This window comes from Nannobrachium achirus (assembly GCF_963921795.1).
Source record: "Nannobrachium achirus genome assembly, chromosome: 16".
Lineage (NCBI taxonomy): Eukaryota > Metazoa > Chordata > Actinopteri > Myctophiformes > Myctophidae > Nannobrachium > Nannobrachium achirus.
Window position 1 is genome coordinate 58,936,947 of NC_137823.1, and position 19,315 is coordinate 58,956,261.

The 19,315-nt window shown below is 42.8% G+C and overlaps 1 protein-coding gene and 1 long non-coding RNA gene across 3 annotated transcripts; one reads left to right on the forward strand and one right to left on the reverse strand.

Moving 5' to 3' along the window:
- Window positions 1–301: 301 nt before the first annotated feature.
- On the forward strand, window positions 302–18,709 carry LOC308301350 (solute carrier family 22 member 2-like). Its single transcript, XM_080745311.1, has 12 exons — window positions 302–1,158; window positions 4,403–4,450; window positions 5,168–5,271; window positions 6,032–6,186; window positions 6,520–6,688; window positions 8,975–9,089; window positions 14,331–14,431; window positions 15,867–16,084; window positions 16,738–16,846; window positions 17,288–17,400; window positions 18,240–18,339; window positions 18,546–18,709. Exons 1-12 carry the CDS (start codon window positions 805–807, stop codon window positions 18,631–18,633), a joined length of 1,674 nt encoding a protein of 557 aa, XP_080601437.1. The 5' UTR covers window positions 302–804; the 3' UTR covers window positions 18,634–18,709.
- LOC308301351 lies at window positions 9,673–12,277 on the reverse strand. 2 transcript variants are annotated; one of them, XR_013962877.1, is made up of 3 exons: window positions 12,191–12,277; window positions 11,791–11,849; window positions 9,673–10,233 (listed from the first exon to the last, which is right to left on the reverse strand). It is a non-coding gene; the product is annotated as an uncharacterized lncRNA (long non-coding RNA). The 2 variants fall into 2 exon arrangements; XR_013962878.1 differs by having other exon boundaries at window positions 12,196–12,254.
- Window positions 18,710–19,315: the final 606 nt, after the last annotated feature.

The window sequence follows — 19,315 nt, forward strand, 5'->3', positions numbered from 1 at the left end:
CTTTTAATAAACAAAGTATCTTTGAGTCTTTTATGAGGAAAATGTGAGTGTTCATTTGCCTTCACTTCCTTCTCCATCACCCGTCGTTTGAATTGTTTAATTTACTTGAACTTGGTCTATAGACTGTCACTAATGTCTACCTACTAAAGGATCTATTCTACACCCACCTGGAGTGGGCCCTGGCCCGGAGACACAACAAATCATATTCTGTGACTTTCCTGTGCCCTCAACTTTAACACCATCCAACCACTCCTGCTGGCTATCTGCTGTACAGGTGGACCATAGCCTGGTGGCCTGGCCTGGATCACTGACTTGTGTACCTCACTGCTGTCTCCCCTCCTGTTCACCCTCTACACATAGTCTACACCTTCCACTTCCGTGTCAACTCAGAAACGTGTCACCTCCACGGGTTCTCTAGTGACACCATCGTTGTCAGCATCACAGGGCACAACACGGACCAACACGATGGATGAGAGCTGGAGGAGAGCTTCGTGAGGTGGTGTGACTGACAGTAACCACTTTTGGCTTAACGCAGGCAAGACCAAGCTCCATCGCCCTGGCTGGTCTCCAACAAGAGGCTGCTACCCTCGCTCTTGGAAGCAATATTTGATTGGGGTCAAATTACATTTAGGAATGAACACTGGAAGCTGCCTACTTTTCATTAGGCAATATTAATTAATGAGTTAACACTTAATTACAGCACTAATAAAAAATCTAATCAGAAATCAATTTATTGCCACATCCCTATTTTCCATCTTCAGACAGCCTCTCAACACACTGCGGTGATATTATATCCTATACGTGATGACAACCTTTGATGATATGCTGGAGGAGGTGGGGACCTTTGGACGCTGCCAGAAGCGCATCTTCGCGATGCTCTGCCTCGTGTCGCTGCCGTTTGCCGGCGCGCTCATCAATGTGGTGTTCCAGGGCTTCACCCCGGAGCACTGGTGCCGTGACCCGGCCGTGGCGGAGACCAGGCAGAGCTGTGGCTGGAGCCTGGCGGACTCACGCAGGCTCACCGTCCCCCTGGTCAACACCTCTGGAGAGCTGCTCCACAGCACCTGTGAGCAGTACGACCTGGACTGGAACGCCACCGGACTCACCTGTGACACGCAGGACCTGAACCTGAGCAGAGCTGGCCTCACGGCATGTAAGGTTTGTACCGCTTTCTTTTTATATATGGATACACGTATACCTGTGTAGTTACTAGTATATATTATATTAGTATAGAAATGTACTTATGCGGTGTCTAATGGACCCTAGCTCCTTTCGGAACCCCTCACTCCACTGCTACGCAGCTCCGAGATGGGGTTCCTACTGGTCGCATGCTAGAATCTTCCGGCTGGGTGGACGATCCACCGTTAGCGATCACTTCTTACCTTTGGTGAACATTCTATCCAAAAAGTGACGGGTTTCTGTTAATCTATAATCATTTTACTTCTTTATCGTGGAAGAAAATCGAAGCACTGGGATGAAATAAAGACTTTATATCGCTCATTAGGTCAGTCGGTCCCATGTTTTTTAGACATTCCGGAAGTTGCGGCCGCATAGGAAAACATTACTGCCTCCCCTGGTCACGTGGTATATACACAACGGGGAAAACACAGAACCGGCTGACCTAATGAGCGATATCCTTCCACGATAATAAAGTAAAACGATTATAGATCAGCAGAAACCAGTCACATTTTGGATAGAATGTTCACCAAAGGTAAGAAGTGATCGCTAACGGTGGATCGTCCACCCAGCCGGAAGATTCTGGCATGCGACCAGTAGGAACCCCATCTCGGAGCTGTGTGTAGCAGTGGAGTGAGGGGTTCCGAAAGGAGCTAAATGGACCCCAAATTTGAATTGCATGTTGAGGATTCTCCAAACAACGCAGAGCCAATCATAAGGGCAGACAGATTTTTCCCCCCTTTATTTATTTATTCACCAAATTAGTTGCACATGACTGGGAAGGGTCTATTATGGCGTTCTATTTACGCCATAATCATGAACACATCATTAAATCTATCCCAACTTGGAACCGCCTGTTGGGGGGCCTCTAAAAAGTAAGTAAGTAAGTAAGTAAGCCTTGCCGAGCCATGAGGCCCATATGACTCGGCCGAGCCATGAGGCTCATAGGGTAGGAGCCTATCTCCTGTTTCTGTAGCGTGAGGCAGCTTGATGTACAAGTACACCCCCTGGACATGACGCTAGTATGTCGCAGGGACTTCTAAAAAGTGCACCGCCAAAACTGCTTTCACTTCTACCAATATAGGGGGTCGACACGAATGTGAAGTTGAAATGTATGTTGTAGAAAAGCCATTTCCCATGCAGCTGCCTTGGGTCCTGATGGCTGCGACGACTTGCACAGCCCTGGGAAGGCCACCCGGCCTGGCGTTGATATGCTAGTTATACCCTGTTACTGAAAACCTTTTATCCTGGCAGAGGAAGAGAAAGAAATGTGAGTCACATGACACCGAAGAAATAACATCTTCACGTGACTTCAGTACTAACATTATGGTTATTTCTCTTTTCTGTTTTCCATATTATAGCGAACGAATTAACAGAGGGGAGATTATTCCTCAGTCTGAAAGGACTTTGACTGTCTGTCAAAGGTCATGTACAGTAGGCCATGGAATGTCATGGAATGTATTGTTAATTAATTGCAACCCTGTTACTGTAAGTAGAGTAATAGGATCGGGTCGCACTACAGCAGTCCTTAGAAAAAGGAAAAAAAAATAACAGTATTGAACTTGATATAAAACCATTTGTGACGTGAACATGCAGATTTGGGGATTACATGGGATGTTTTTCAAGCTTTTCATCATCATTTAGTTTACATTTCTGACATTGTTGTTTAATTATCATTCTAGGAGCCATTAGAAGAAACTTAACTCGAAGCAGATGACAGAAGAACATGCTACCTGAAAGGGGCTTCAGTTTGGGATAGGGGACAAGAACTGCGGCCAAAAACCTATTCTGTTGTATTGCTCAGCATGTTATACTGTCCATGCCTAACAGAAACAAACTTTACAGTATTACCCGTATTGCGTCCAAGATCATCGGACTTCCCACACCCACACTTGCGGAGATGAATGATAAAGCCATCACACGCTTAGCACTCTCAATAACAAATGACACTGATCATCCTCTGTATCGCTACTTCGACCTCTTGCCATCGGGCGTAGATAATCTGCTAAGCAAGCGCCCCCGTCGCTAGGATGGTTTTCTGTGAATAGTGGGGACCTGATGATCTGTCTTGTGATGTTTTGTATTATATGGTTTTGTGTTGTTTTTGTGTTGAACAGAAGACAAATTTCCCCTCGGGGACAATAAAGATTATTATTAAAGGGCAAAGAGTGAGCATAGTTGAACATACAGTAGAGCTTCTGTGTGAAGTCAATGTTATTAACTTTGTATTTCCTGTTGCCATAATCAAATGTGTGATGCCACAATGTTGACATCATACTATAACTGAAATCTTCATCAGGGGGTGACATTGTTTTGATGTTGTGTGCATACTGTATAAGAAAAGGCACAGGGGAAAGAATGGTGAAAACCGAGACTGTCTGAGAAGCTGAGAACACAAATCAGGGCAAGAATGCAAATGACAGCAGCCTTGTCTGTAACAGTTTACATAATTATAAAGTAGTTAAAGCAGGCAAGCAAAGCATGGCAACAGCTGATCTGTCTGATACGATGGTTGTATTCTTTTCAGTCTGTGAAAGTAATATACTGTAGACTAGACATTTTCAAGGACATGCATGTGTGGTTGGTTGGCCAAACGTCAAGACCTGAGGAATCTGCGGATGAAAAGTAGTGTTTCTGTGGAATACGGTTCGGCGTCACATTTGTGGTGCTCCCAAGAGGGTCAGAAGTGACATTGCTTTTGGAGGTGCTTGCATGCACGTGGATATTGTTTGTGCTTGAACGTTAATGCGCCTGTGTGTGTGCGTGCGTGTACTTGATGTGTGTGTACAGTACTATATCTGTGTGTGTACTTATGTCTACAGTACAGTACATTTGTGCAAATGGCTACATTGTAGCTGTTACCTGGATATTACAACTCCATCTTTCTAATAAACCAAAGGGACAGGTTGCAACTTTTCAATGGTGACTGGGAATCAATGTGCAGAAATCATCAACAAAATGAATGGATATTGGAAAATGCAACACTGTAATGATATATACCATACCTGCATTTAACGTGAGCTTACTGGTTGCTTAGTATAAATCAGGCTTTAGCCTCTGAGTGAAGTTGTACTTAATGTAGGCATTAATCACATTAACGACCCACATTGGAGAAGTGATACTTTCACTGTCCTTTTTCATTATACCTGCCTACGGCATAGATCTTCTTTGATAAATCAAGGTCTATTGCTTAATTGAATTGAATGTTTTGTTCTTGTCCTTGAAGGATGGCTGGGAATACGACTATGAGGGGAGGCAGTCCATTGTGACAGAGGTGAGTGACAAACTGTGACCTGACTGAAATGCACTATTGATATTGTGACAATGAGTAAAACTATAATTGCACCATAATTCTTCCTATGCCCATTTTCTTCCTTCTATTCTGTATTTCTATTTAAATGCCTTTGTAATGCCTTATGTAAGAACTTTGAATTGTCTTTGTGTATGAAATGGAGGATACGTTAGTACAGTGTTTCTCAACTTTTTTTTCTGCATGGGCACACTTTTCATGTCCCAAGAATCCATGGGCACACCAACATAATACGGGGGTGTAAATATCGTCACTGTCGGGAAGAAACCTTGCATCTCCAAGTTTCAAATGTGTACGTTTCTTCACAAAGTAAAGCCCTGCTTCATCATACAAGGCTGTCGGACAACAGTAGTGAAAACAGCAGTTCTACAAGCACACAACGCCTCGCACCGCGAGGCGTTGTGTGCTTGTAGATCGGCTGTTTTCACTAGTTTAATTCATTTTTAAAATGATAAATACTGGCTTTCAAGCAGTTTCAAGGGGCACACTTGACCCTTCTCAGGGGCACACCAAAGGTCCCCAGGCACAGTGGTTGAGAAACACTGCATTAGTAGTATGCAAATAAACCCCATGTTCTCTTGGTCCCAGTTTGACCTGGTGTGTGTTCTCTTGGTCCCAGTTTGACCTGGTGTGTGTTCTCTTGGTCCCAGTTTGACCTGGTGTGTGTTCTCTTGGTCCCAGTTTGACCTGGTGTGTGCAGATGCCTGGGTGGTGGACATGTACCAGGCCACTCTTAATATGGGCTTCCTGGTTGGTGGCATCGCTACGGGCTACCTGGCTGACAGGTATAACTGTCTATCTATGACATACGTATAGCTTTATACATTGAGCTTTGTGTAAAAGCATTCTCTTTAAAATGAAGTATTCTGCATTGCGTACAATTTAACCCATTTTCAACAATTTTCAAATGTAAGGGGTACATTATATAACATATCAAATAACAAATTTATTTTTTATTGACCTGCATTATTATAATTCTGCGATGTATCTACTTACATATGAATGACTCCGGTTCGATTCCCAATTCCCGGTTCGATTCCCGCCCGCCAGTAGGCCAGCGGGCGCCCCTGAATGACTCAGTTTTAACAGCCAGTTTTATGCACCAGAATGAGTTCACACCATCAACAGTGTTCTGCAGACACAGAAAGACAGCATTTGAGACACAGTTACATTCTATTATGAAGACAAATGCCTGGTTTCCATTAGCTAAGAGGTTTACAATAACTTGTCTGATGTATGCTGCTGAGCCTACTTGTATGGTGACTGAAGGTGAATCACACAGGACTTTCATACTATAGTATAGATACACTTTTTTTTGCCACGCTACTCTCACCGTTTTGGTGGAATTCGGGCTTCATTGGGAATCACTTCCTTGCATTTTGCTAAGAGTATATTAATATAGTTTAATTTATATAAACTATATAAACTAGTCCTGTGCCCGGGTGGGTGTGCACAGGGAAGTGCACAGTATCTGAGGGATTGAATGTAGGAGTCTCAGAAGTAATGTTGGGCAGATCTTTATGCCCATATAATGTCTCTGTGCAGGTATGGCAGGAAGATGGTGTTCCTGGTCTCCAACGTGTTCAACGGGGTAGCAGGCATCCTGGTGGCCGTGGCTCCTAATTACACCTGCCTGTTGGTGTTCAGAACCATCTGCGGCTTTGGTGTCAAAGGAGGCTGGATGGTCACATACGTATTACGTAAGGACAACGATCGTCTATAGCTTAAAGATTTAGCAGGGTTTTACTCACAAACAGAGCCAGACTAATGAACTCCTCACGGTACATGAACAGACAATAACAATTACAAAGTACCTACAGTATGCTGCTACCAACATCTATGCATTCTATCACTCTTTTTGCATTGAGAAATGTCATTGTACACTTGTGTTCCAAGTGTACAATTAATGTCACATCCCATGATTAAATTAGTAGTAGCCTATTCATTTACTCTCCAAAAGCTCATCTGCTGTGTCACTTTGCAGTGACAGAGATAGTTAACACTTTAAGCACGTGTGCTGTGTCACATTCCAGTGACAGAGATAGTTGGGGTGGAGTACAGGAGGACGGTGGGCATTCTGTACCAGATGTTCTTCAGCGTTGGCATCCTCCTCCTCCCTCTGTTGGCCTACTTCATCACAGACTGGCGCTGGCTGCAGGTGGCCATCGCTGCACCCTACTTCCTCTTCCTGTCCTACTACTGGTGAGAAAACAGTCTCGCGTAGCCAGACAACTACTCCACGATCTCCGAATGCTATATACAGGGTTCCCACAAATTTTTTACCAATTCATTTCCAAAACTTTTCCAAAACCTTTCCAGAATATTTAACCCAATTTCCAGGACTATATATTATAACAATAATTCAGCTCAATAACTAGTCCTATGCGCAATGCCCAAAGACAGGTAGTGTATGCCAGTGGTTCTCAAAATGTTCACGCCGTGACCCCCGAAATAATCATATTTTAACTGGGGACCCGACACCCTGACGAGCACTAAGAGTTGAGGAATTTTGTATAACACTGTTTTATTGTGAAAATAGCCGATCTACATGCTCACAACGCCTCATGTAGATCTGCTATTTTCTCAGCCTATTTTTTCTGCCTTTAATATTTGACAATTTGGCCAATGTTTAATTTGTCATTTCAGCGTTATTAACAAAATCAATAACCAAAGACAATGCATAGCTATTTATTCCAGGACCTTCCAGGACCCTTGATCAATTCCAAAACTTTTCCAGTACTGGAAAAATGTGTCTAATTTCAAAATATTTCCAGGAATTTCATGACCGTGGGAACCCTGTATATAGAGCCTGGAACTACAATTCCCAAACGGCGAGTATTGGAAGTAGCCACTGCTGCACTGAACTGTAGTCCCATTGGAAACATAACAGAAACACACTAGCACAGACAGAGTCCGTCGAGCGGCATATTCTTGTCATGCGTGTATGTATAGTTTAAGAAAACATTTGAAAACGTCATGGAAGTAGCACCAACAACACTAGCTCTGGTCCATAGCGTTAGTGGAGTTCTCCCTAACGCTATGTTCCTCTACCTCCGTATTCCTTGGCAAAACCGGAAAACCCCGCCGTCTGGTCCAAAAATAACAAAAACTGTTTCGCCCCTCACCAAACCAAAGGTATCAGTGGACAGTTGAAAGCTTACTCTACTTAGTGGACGCGGTCTGAGCCCCCCACCACACGCTTAAAATACATTTCTAGGACAAAATGAAAAATATTCTACCGGATGGAGACACTATTCCTGGTTGAAGACTGTTTTACGAAACAGCGCTTCCAACGTCGCAGAGTTGAATAACACCCAACAAGACTATATGCTCTGTGTAATTCGGTCCTCTGACCTGCGCGGCAGTAGTGAGTTGGCGATGTGATGGCGATGACAAATAGTGAAAAACGAGAAGAAATGGATTCTCCATCCGGTGGAATATTTTTCATTTTGCCCTAAAAATGTATTTTAAGCGTATGGGGGGCTCAGACCACATCCACTAAGTAGAGTAAGCTTTCAACTGTCCAATGATACCTTTGGTTTGGTGAGGGGCGAAACAGTTTTTGTTATTTTCGGACCAGACGGCGGGGTTTTCCGGTTTTGCCAAGAAATGCGGAGGTAGAGGAACATAACGTTAGGGAGAACTCCACTAACGCTAAGGACCAGAGCTGCAACAACACCAGAGAAAGACAAAATAACGCCCCAAAAAATATTGAAAGATGACATAACGCTTCCAGTAGGACTTATTATCGCTACTGCACCAAGGGAGCGGGTGCGTCACATTTATCTCGCACTCGTCGTTAGAACTTCCGTCTCCCAGACTGTATGCCGGGAGCATTTGCAAATTGCGGAGGCAACAGTCTGGCCACGCGAGACTAGTGAGAAAACTCCTTCACACACAGTTCTTCTTCCTGTACAGTGCATGGATGATGACCTCCAGGCTCCAATGATTCTTGTTCTATGAATTGAAGATGTGATGGTGGGTAAAAGAGTTGAAGTGGGTAGGAAAGCGGGACTGAGTTACCAGGGCCCAAGGTGGAGGGGCCCTAGTAACTTTAGCTATTGAAAAATAGCAGATATACAAGCTCACAGCGCGGCACCGAGTGCCGCGCTGCGAGCTTGTAGATCTGCTATTTTTGAAAAGTTGTGAAAATGTGCGCAAATCATATGTATTTCTTAAGTGAACGTTTGTAACTCAAATTTTGCTTCTGGGGGGGTCCCTGGAACTAAATATTTTGAGATGGGGGGGTCCTTCACATGAAAAAAGTTTGAGCATCACTGACATGGAAACACTTGGCACACATTTTCACGATTTTTCAAAAAATAGCAGATCTACAAGCTTGCAGCTGTGAGCTTGTATATCTGCTATTTTTCAATAGTTAACATTCATGGGGGGCCCGCAGTGAATCCTTGTACCCAGGGCCCAGAATTTGGTGTGACGCCCCTGACTGGGTCTAATCTAATGCATAGTCTTTGTCTGATACTGTAGGTTCATCCCAGAGTCTCCCAGGTGGCTCTTCTCTCAGAATCAGCATGCTAAAGCTGTGAAGATCACTGAGGCCATGGCCAAGGAGAACAAGAGAGAACTCTCAACGAAAATAGAGGTACGTTAGTGAGAAACCAAACCTCTCGTCTTTTTGCACTGAATTAAGAAGGTTAGGGACTTTTTGCATGTAATTTACAGAAGGCTCTCGTGCTGTGTTTACAGTACTGTATACACACAGAAAAAAAAAGGTTCCAACTGGAACCAAAAATGGTTCTTCAGAGTGATTCCATAGAAGAACCATTTTTGGTTCCACAAAGAACCTTTTTCACCAAGGTTCTTTAAAGAACCATTTATTCGAATGGTTCGATAAAGAACCATTAAAGGTGCTTCAAAGAACCATCAAAAAATGGTTCTTTGAGGAACCGTTTCTGGTTCCTCAAAGAACCATGTCAAAAAAAGGTTCTCTGAAGAACCTTTTGGAAAAGGAAAATTTATAATGGTTCTTCAGCTAAAAAATGGTTCTTCAGCTAAAAAATATTCTTTCAGCTAAAAAAGTGTGTCTTAGGGTAATAAATGTTTCATTACACTTTAAAATATATCAGATTTGTTGGAAAAGATGAACACAATTAGTTATAACTCATTGAATTTAATCAAATCATCATTTAATCAAAATTCAACATCAGTACAACAGTTTCAAAACATTTAAATATATTTAAAACTCTTAAGTGCCGTGCAAGTAAAAAAGAAGAATCCAAAGCAAGTCCACCTCATACAGGCTCCAGCCGCATATTTGACAGAGTTCAAAAGAATGCGTTTACTCTTCCAGAGCTTCTCATCAACAGCAAGTTCTTAAAATGAGCCTGCAAGTTCAGTGGAAGTTCTTGAAGGGACAAGTCACTGACTGTTGGTTGTGTATCATCTTTGATGAGACTTCCAATCCCAACACTGCTGAAGCAGTGCGTGCCACGTAGCTCTTGAAGTCGACGTGGGACTGCCGTCCTGCCTGGGCGACATCCGCGTAGCCGGCGTCGTTCACGTCCCCGCTCGTGCCGTGGCCGGTGCGTCGTAAGCAGCGTCACTACTAGTGCAGCTGCTGTTTGCCGTGTGTTGATGGTGGTGGGGAATGAGGTACGGGGCGCCCGAGCTGCTGCAGGAGAAGCCAGCCGGGTGCACATCCTCCTAGGAGCCATGGGAGGACTTGAGTGGACGACTGGGACAGGCTGGAGCACAGGGGACGCTTCTGCTCTGATGTCGTACGCGTTCTGAAGAAGGGGGAGGTTCAGTTAGTCACATTTAAGATAGTTAATTCCATCCTTTTCATACAAAATGGAAAATGGTTAGCAGTAAGTTTGTGTGGAGACGCTAGGAATAACAGCACCTCCTAGTCTTACTGTTCTAAATGTTCACTTTCTCTTTCTGGGGCCACAAAGCAGTCTTTCTAGGCTTGAGTTAACATTTCTGAGTTGACATCAATACTAAAATGAACCTTGTATGTGATTCATGCATGCATGCCCTGCTCAGCAGGGACGACTGCCTTTCTGGTTCCACACGGTCACTGCTACCCAGCTTACAGTGCTGACCTCTGAACCCTTCCTGGCAGCGGCAGCTACTCTTGAAATGATAAAAAATAAAAATAAATGCTGTGTTCATTTTAGTATTCTTTTAAAATGTAAATTAAATTGACTTTGGAATTGCATATACTGCAAACCCTTTAAGTCATCTTATACTGCATAAACCTTACGACTTTTGATGATGACCACTTTTCAACCCATCGTCATTAACTCTCCCGCCGCTTCGAACGTTCACGTTCGCCCCATTTTTTACAGAACCTCGATGCCAATACGGCGCTTGTTCGGTTCGTTCGTCTGATGACTGTAAGCTGATGAGGCGTCGCGCGGCCGTCTACTGTAAACACATTTTCCGCGGTGATGGTGTAAAAAATCCATTATGCGTTAACATCAACGGAGAACAATTCACTTCCTTGTTGATTTTCTCTGGCTCTGAGGCTCTGTGGCCAGTGACTGGTCTTCTTCTTCTTCAACACATAACAGGCAAATTCACATTCATTCTCGCATGACGCCGCCCTCTGCTGCCTGGCAGACCAAAGTGCACTATTGCACAACCAAAAAAAATAAAAATAAATAAATAAATGTCTGTCTGTCTATCTACTATAACGTCGCAAAGGTAAGCCGCTTTTTGATGGCGCCAGACCCAATAAATAAATAAATAATCTGGCAGTAGGAGAGTTAATGTTCACAATTGTGTTTCTACTCTGTGTCTCATAGGAGGGCTGTGAGCAGTTCAGAAATCCATCTACCAATGACATCATTGTTTGGAAGATTATTTTTTTAAATATTTAGATTTTGGAAGATTCTTTTTTCAAATATTTAGATTTTTATTATAGTGAGAACAATGCCTTCCATTATAACATTGCAACTTTTCAAGAATAGAAATTCAAGAATAGAAAGTCTAGTTTCTATTTGTTTTGATTCCCTATCGAGGATGTCACTGGTAGACGGACGGAGTTCTATGATTTTTGTTATTTTATCATGAACATTAGTGAGGACCAATTAAATGAAGTTAGGTTGAAAAGTGGTGAAGTTCTCCTTTAATGTACAGTCAGCAAAATGTTTATATTTAACATTAGTCCAATACTTGTCAAACATCGATTTCAACATTGACATATAATCTAAAAACAGAATTTTACATAGTAGGCCTACTGACATTTAATTATTTTGTGCCATTATATTGAGTTGTGGGTGTGACACACACGCACACGCACACACACACACACACACAGTTTCCACAGGATAACTTACTTTGCTTTCTCACAGCCCATCTCGTCTTCATTCGCTGCCAGCAAATCCCTTTACACGTTCTGTAAGGAAATACAGAGTAAATTTCCCCCTCTTTTTAAACACATTGACCTGTCATTTAAATAACACAGGACAGGACACACACCACTAAAAATGCCTTCAACAACTAAACTTGACTTTTATGCTAGTTTACATAAAAAGTTCAACTACATGCCTTCTTAGCTTTCAGCTAACAGTCAATTGAATTAGCAGCTGCAGCTAACAGCTAATCAACAGTAATGGTGTATCCAGTCTCCCTCTGCCCTGGCTGTCACAACAAACAAATGTAACTACTGCTCGTTCTGCATGGCAGTGGAACATTCTAACATCAACTAAAACATATTGAAAGTCGAAAAAACCTTACCTTACTTCCAGAATGAAGAAAATGTTGAAGAATGGAGATGACAAACTAACAACTTCCATTTTCAGGAGAGGAGATGTGACGCAGCAATTATTCAGAGAGAAGGAAAGTGGGCGGGGCCGACATAATGCCGGGCGTGTGTGTGTGTGTGTGTGTGTGTGTGTGTGTGTGTGTGTGTGTGTGTGTGTGTGTGTGTGTGTGTGTGTGTGTGTGTGTGCGTGTGTGTGTGTGTGTGTGTGCGTGTGCGTGCGTGCGCATGCCAGAGAGAGAGAGAGAGAGAGAGAGAGAGAGAGAGAGAGCGTAATAACAATTCTAGCTATACATGTAATGCCATGCTCAAAGGGACAACAGGTTTAAAGCAGTTGGTCATGATTCACCAAAAATTATATCATATAAAATATTTAATAGGGTTAGGGTTAGGGTATTTAATAAATACCCATTTTTGGTGTTTTTCAAATATGTTTTGACAGAATAAGATGTTTTATGGTAATGATTCACCAGGACTGGATGTCTTGGTTCCAGGTTTATAATAATTTATATGCATATTTTCAGAAGTCTTTATGACAGCAAAATGGCCGCCACTCACACTATTGTTGCGCCACCAAGCCAACTGATATCCCATATGGAGATCTATGTATCTGTCAGTTCTTATCCCTTTTATATCCCTGATGCCATCAGTATATCTCCATGGGCATGCCACCTTTTGTACCCATATATGGAGCAGACTGATTTTTTTGCACATAGTTGCATGGTTATGGCTGAGTCAGTGACATCAGAGCTAATTTTTATATAGGATATTGTTTTTTTATAAATCTTTCCACACATTGAAAATTGTAATTGTTTTATGTAGGTTATAATTTACAGTTGCAAAACACATACTGTAACCTCCACATAGGCCTAGAACCTTTTAAATCCCAAAGAACCATCCTCCCATAGGCCTAGAACCTTTTAAATCCCAAAGAACCATCCTCCCATAGGCCTAAGAACCTTTTAAATGCCAAAGAACCATATGAGGAATCTGAAGAACCATTTGTTAAATAAAATGGTTCTTTAGTAGGTGATGGTTCTTCAAAGAACCATATAGCCTTTTAAAGAACCATTTAAGAACCATTATTTTTCTGTGTGAATAGCGCCCCCAACAAGGTCCAACAACCAAGTGGTTATGTTAATGTTTACTGTTGGTGGTTGGGGTCTGGGTATGCCTAACCTCGCCCACCAGGCTTTGTTCGTTCACAACAGGCCGTTTGGTTTCCGCCTAAAGCGCGGAAACCACTAGAAGAAGCGGCATCGCTTTGATTTGGTTCCCCCCCGTTTGTTTCCCCAATCCCTATTAAAATGCTCGAGTAGCCTAGTGTAGTCTTGCCAGTCGCTACGAGTTGGAATAAAATATGCATATCCCAAACAATTTTTTCAAAAGCAAAACTACTCCGCATCAAGGAGTTTATTAGGTAGGCCCTAAAAGTGTGTCCTTGAGCGCACGGGAATTATTTTGGGTTAAAACTGTTTCCGGTGGATAGTTCCGGCCAAATTGTAGTCTTTGAGTACTACAACATGACGTGTTGTGGTTTCCGCTCCAGACCGGTTACAAGCCCGAAAAGTGAAGTGATCCCAGACTAGGGTATGCCAATTCTGACAAAGGAATCAAGATTTGTACCTGCCTAAAGGGCCATTCCCACTGGGCCAGATAACAGATTAAAAAAAAATCTCTTTCTCCATTCAAGTGGATGGTAAGATACAGATAAAAAAAATATATATCTGTCACAGATTAAAAAAAAAAAATATCTGTGACATATTTCTTTTTTATCTGTATCTTACCATCCACTTGAATGGAGAAAGAGATTTCTTTATCTGTTATCTGGCCCAGTGGGAATGGGCCTTAGGGGGGATGGTTTTCCAAAAACCTGTTCTGTTCTGCTGATGGAGTTGTGTTGATTTTGGTGTCTAATAATTATGTTTGCGACAGAGGGATGATTCATGAGAAATTGATTGAAAGCACACAGGAAATACAGTACCACTCATGGTTAGAGCCACTAATGCTCTTGAATAGGAAAAACAACATATACATGATGGAAATAATGACAGGTGGCATGTCCTGATTTTATAAATCACGTTCTCTATCTTGTTTTTGTAATCTTGCTTCCAGACTCTGACAGATGACGACGCAGACTCCCCTACTGCCTCCTTCATGGACCTGATCAGAACTCCAAACATGAGGAAACACACCTTCATTCTCATGTTCTGCTGGTGAGAGCCTTCATAAATCACAGCTCTTTAAGTCAGGCTGATCTATAGAGGGTTTGAGTATGACATCGCTGTTGCTGGAAGTTATGTGGGAACGCCTACTGAGTGGCACAAAACTAATTTCTGCCATCAACAGCCCATACATCCACACAGAAAAGTCCTATCTGATTGTATTAAACAAAGTTAAACTCACCAACATTGCGGCTGTACTGAAAGCTTGAATTATCCTCTTTCTATCTGCAAAGTTTTTGGAGCAGTGAAAGCGCTCCCAATAGACAGGTATGTCCGTGGGTATGTGGGTGGGTGGGTGGCTGGCTGGGTGGCTGGGTGGCCGTGTCCGTAGCCTGGCAATACCTTGAGTGGCCACACACAACACACTAGTTAAAGGAGGGGCGCTGTTTTGTGCAGGCCAGGCACACTCACCACTCACTCACACGCGCATGCAACACACACACACACACACACACACACACACACACACACACACACACACACACACACACACACACACACACACACACGGTATAGCTGCTCAGATTCACCGCTCCACTTCGAACCGAGGTTTGATTTTTGTTTCCACCATAGGCATCCCATCCACCATAGGCATGTTATGAGCTACTTTCTGTCAAGACTCTGTCAAGTCTGTGCAGGTTTTACATTTTCCGTCGGAGTTTGGAAGCACTTGTTTTCAACAACACAACATCCTGCTGCCTCCTGCATTATGTGCAATTTAGAAACAGGTGGTATGCAGGGCCGTTGAGTGATTTGCAACAAGCACTTCTAAACTCCACTGTTCCATGCTGCGCAATGTTTTGCCACTCAGTCTAGATTAGGGGGGCGTGTCTCAGTGGACGTGCATAGCCTCTATTTACGATAAATGGCTTCACTGACCCACTGCCTTGTGAACACCATGGCAGGGTACCTGTATGTTTGTTTGTTTGGTTGTTGTTTGCTAGCAATATAATAATTTGAGAACAGATTGTCGTGATACTTCGAGAGAATAAAATAGTGTCCCGTCTCAAAGGGATGATTAGCCTTTGGGTCCAAATGTTCAATGGTCAAGGTCAACAATCAAAATAAATTAAAGCTATTTGTAGATATGAAACTTAGGTCAAACATATACTGTACATTTTTGAATTATAATTAAAAGGAAACTTCAGATCTTCTGATTTCCATGCTTGTAGGTTCACCAGTGCTGTGGTGTACCAGGGGCCTCATAATGATGTCCCTGCTTGTAGGTTCACCAGTGCTGTGGTGTACCAGGGACCTCATAATGATTTCCATGCTCGTAGGTTCACCAGTGCTGTGGTGTACCAGGGCCTCATAATGTAGGTTCACCAGTGCTGTGGTGTACCAGGGACTCATAATGATGTCCCTGCTTGTAGGTTCACCAGTGCTGTGGTGTACCAGGGACTCATAATGATGTCCCTGCTTGTAGGTTCACCAGTGCTGTGGTGTACCAGGGCCTCATAATGCGCGTGGGGATCGTAGCAGGGGGAAACGTCTACGTAGACTTCCTGATCGCAGGCCTGGTGGAGTTCCCCGCCGCCTTCCTCATCATCTTCACCATCGAGCGCGTCGGCCGGCGCCTGCCTTTCGCCACCGCCAACATCGTAGCCGGAGCCTCTTGCATCATCACCGCCTTCATTCCTGACAGTGAGGAGCCTATGGTCAATTTGTTTTAATTTGTTTATTTCTTCAGTTGTATAGTTTCAAACTTATTGTGTTCTTTTCCCAACATGTGTACAGTACCCTAAGTGGTGGATAGTAACTAAGTCCTGTACTTAAGTACAGTTTTGTAGTATTTCTTTTTTGTTTTAGATGTTTTGCAAGCTGATGACTATGCTACATTACAAATAGAAATTATTGTACTTTTGACTCTACGGCCAGGGACTTGGCTACGATCTGCTACTTTAACTATTTGTGAACATTTATGAAAATGTACTTCATAATTTGTACCTTTGAATGCTTCAGTATTTCGTCACTGTCGTTGCAGAAACCTTGTATCTCCAAGTTTGAAATGTGTACGTTTTTGGTAAAGCAAAGCCCTGCTTCATCATACAAGACCGTAGCACAAAACTAGTGATCTACAAGCACACACCGCCTCGCATCGCAAGGCGTTGTGTGCTTGTAGATCGGCTGTTTTCACTAGTATGGTACATTTTTTAGATGATAAATACAAAACGAACGGTTTTGGACATACAAGGTTTTCACCCGACAACGACGATTTACTTGAGTATATACTTTGTCCACCTGTGGCTGTAGCACTATAACGTCTATAAGGAACGTGTGCTTGGCTTTTCCATCAGGTATTTACTGGTTGAAGACAGCCGTGGCCTGCGTCGGCCGGCTAGGGATCACCATGGCCTTTGAGATGGTGGTGTTTGTCAACATTGAACTGTTCCCTACCTCAGTTAGGTGAGGTTTCATCACGTTTCTATCTTCTTCAAGCTCACATACTTTTTTTTGCGAAGAGAATTGATGTAGATTTGTTTTAGTATATGAGAAGATTGTTTATCCAAATCGTCACTGTCGGGCAGAAACCGTGTATCTCCAAGTTTAAAACGAATTCATTTTTCCGCAAAGTAAAGCCCTGCTTCATCACACAAGGCCGTCGCACAAAAGTAGTGAAAACAGCTGATCTACAAGCATACACCGCCTTGCGGTGCGAGGCGTTGTGTGCTTGTAGATCGGCTGTTTTCACTAGTTTAAATAATTTAAAAAATGATGAATACAAAACAAACGGTTTTGGACATACAAGGTTTCCACCCGACAACGACGAAAAGCAAGCATGTGTACAGAGAATGCTGTAGTTTGAAGTTAACCAATGAAACATCTCCACTCTCTGGTTTCCCCCAGGAACCTGGGCGTGTCCGTGTGCTCCACTCTGTGTGACGTGGGAGGGATCGTAGCCCCCTTCATGCTCTACAGGCTGGCTGCTGTCTGGCTGGAGCTCCCACTCATCATCTTTGGTGGGTCAAATGTTAAGGTCACGAAAGTTCCATCAGTAATTGCTCAGGTGGAAAATGTCATGGTGTTGGTGGTGGAGGTATTCAATGAGTGCATCTCTCCATTCCGACATGTCTCCATTCCGACACTAACCCTATCTCTTACCCTAACCCTAAACTCTATGGAAGTGTTGCCACTCCGACAATAAGAAGTCACTGTCGGAGTGGCAACATGTCGGAATGGAGAGAGCCCCCCGTATTCAATGTAAGTAATTCATTAGTTCAATCTACCTAGTTGTATTATAATTTAGGTTTTGAACTGATTCCATAACTTTTCTTTAGAGCAGGGGTCTTCAACAGGGGGTCCGGCACACCCAGGGGGTCCTCAGAGTTACTACAAGGGGTCCTCCAAATCTTTGAGTGACTTTTTTTTCCTCCTTTTTTATATTAACCACTTGAACACCACTTGAACCCTAGTGTCCATATTCTGAGAACTTTAGCCAAAAATAGCAGACGCTGCGAGGCGTTGTGAGCTCGTAGATTGGCTATTTTCGGCAAAGAGGTTTGGTGTAGAGGTGAAAAAGAGCTAAGTACAGAGTGAAAGGTCAAGTTTATTAATGAATTAGGTTCAAGTTGTTCAATATCTGAAAACACAAATTGACATGAATCCAAAATACACTGATTGTGCTGCCAAACGATGAAACTATACAGTATGGAATCTATGAAAAGGCTGAGGTGGTCCCTGCTTCATCTCTCTCTCAACTAAGGGGTCCTCTGCCTGAAAACGTTGAAGACCCCTGCTTTAGGGGCTACAGACTTATTTGTGAATCACTAACGTATCATCATCTTTGGTCTCCATACAGGAATTGTAGGCCTCATAGCCGGGGGTTTGGTTTTATTGCTACCGGAGACTAGAGGAGTCCCCCTCCCTGAGACCGTTGATGACGTGGAGTTCCCTGGCAGGTTAGACCTTTCTCTCAACACTCAGCTACACTCTAGGACAAGGTGTAAAGAGATTCCACCAGTCAGTAACATGTGGACAAACATACACATCTTTATGTCCTTTATGTTTGTAACATTTGATGAACATTTGAATGAATTTAGTTATTCGTCTCAGTTGATCTCCTTAGCCAATCAAATGGGTGAATTGAATACCATTGCTTTTTCAGGAAGGAGGATGTTCTGAAAAACCAACGCTTGAAGAACCTTTTACAATCAGATCTGACGAATGACGTAAAGGAACCGTCAGTAGTGTGATTGCATCATGTCTACACTTGTGACCGATTTTCTCAATAGAATATTCACTATTATTATAAAGATACACAGCTGTGATGTACACGTATATTTTTATACATTTTATTAAAGCACAACTTCCTCTTGTCTGGGGTTTAATTTTTATTCTTCAGGAACATTTACACTTTCAGATCTGCCCCAACAGAACCAGACAATGAACGTGGCAGACAAACACAATAAAAACACTAAGAAAATGCAATCGAACAAATAACTAAATTAAATATTGTGTTGTGTGGCATACCAAACAACAGTTACAGGAAGAAAGAAAAATCATAACTTTAACCAGATGAACCATCATGTCACTATTCTGCACATTCAATGGAAATGGCAGTATGGCACATCTACAAGCACACAACATTGTCTGACATGTCGTGAGCTTGTAGATCAGCTAATTCGACAGAGATTGGGTGTGAAGGGAAAAAGGAGGGGACCAAGTATAGACCCCAGTGGTGGGAGTCCTGTCAAAGTATAAGTGGTTAATAAATGTAACTGGAGGACTGGGACTGGTTGTGCTGTGCTAAGCAGCCTTCAAAGCCAGATGTATTGAAATAAATAAATGTCCCTTTGTCCCAGTTTGCAACCTGTACTGGTTTGGAATATCCATCTGCACACACCAGTTCAATCTTTCAACAATGAGAACAGGACT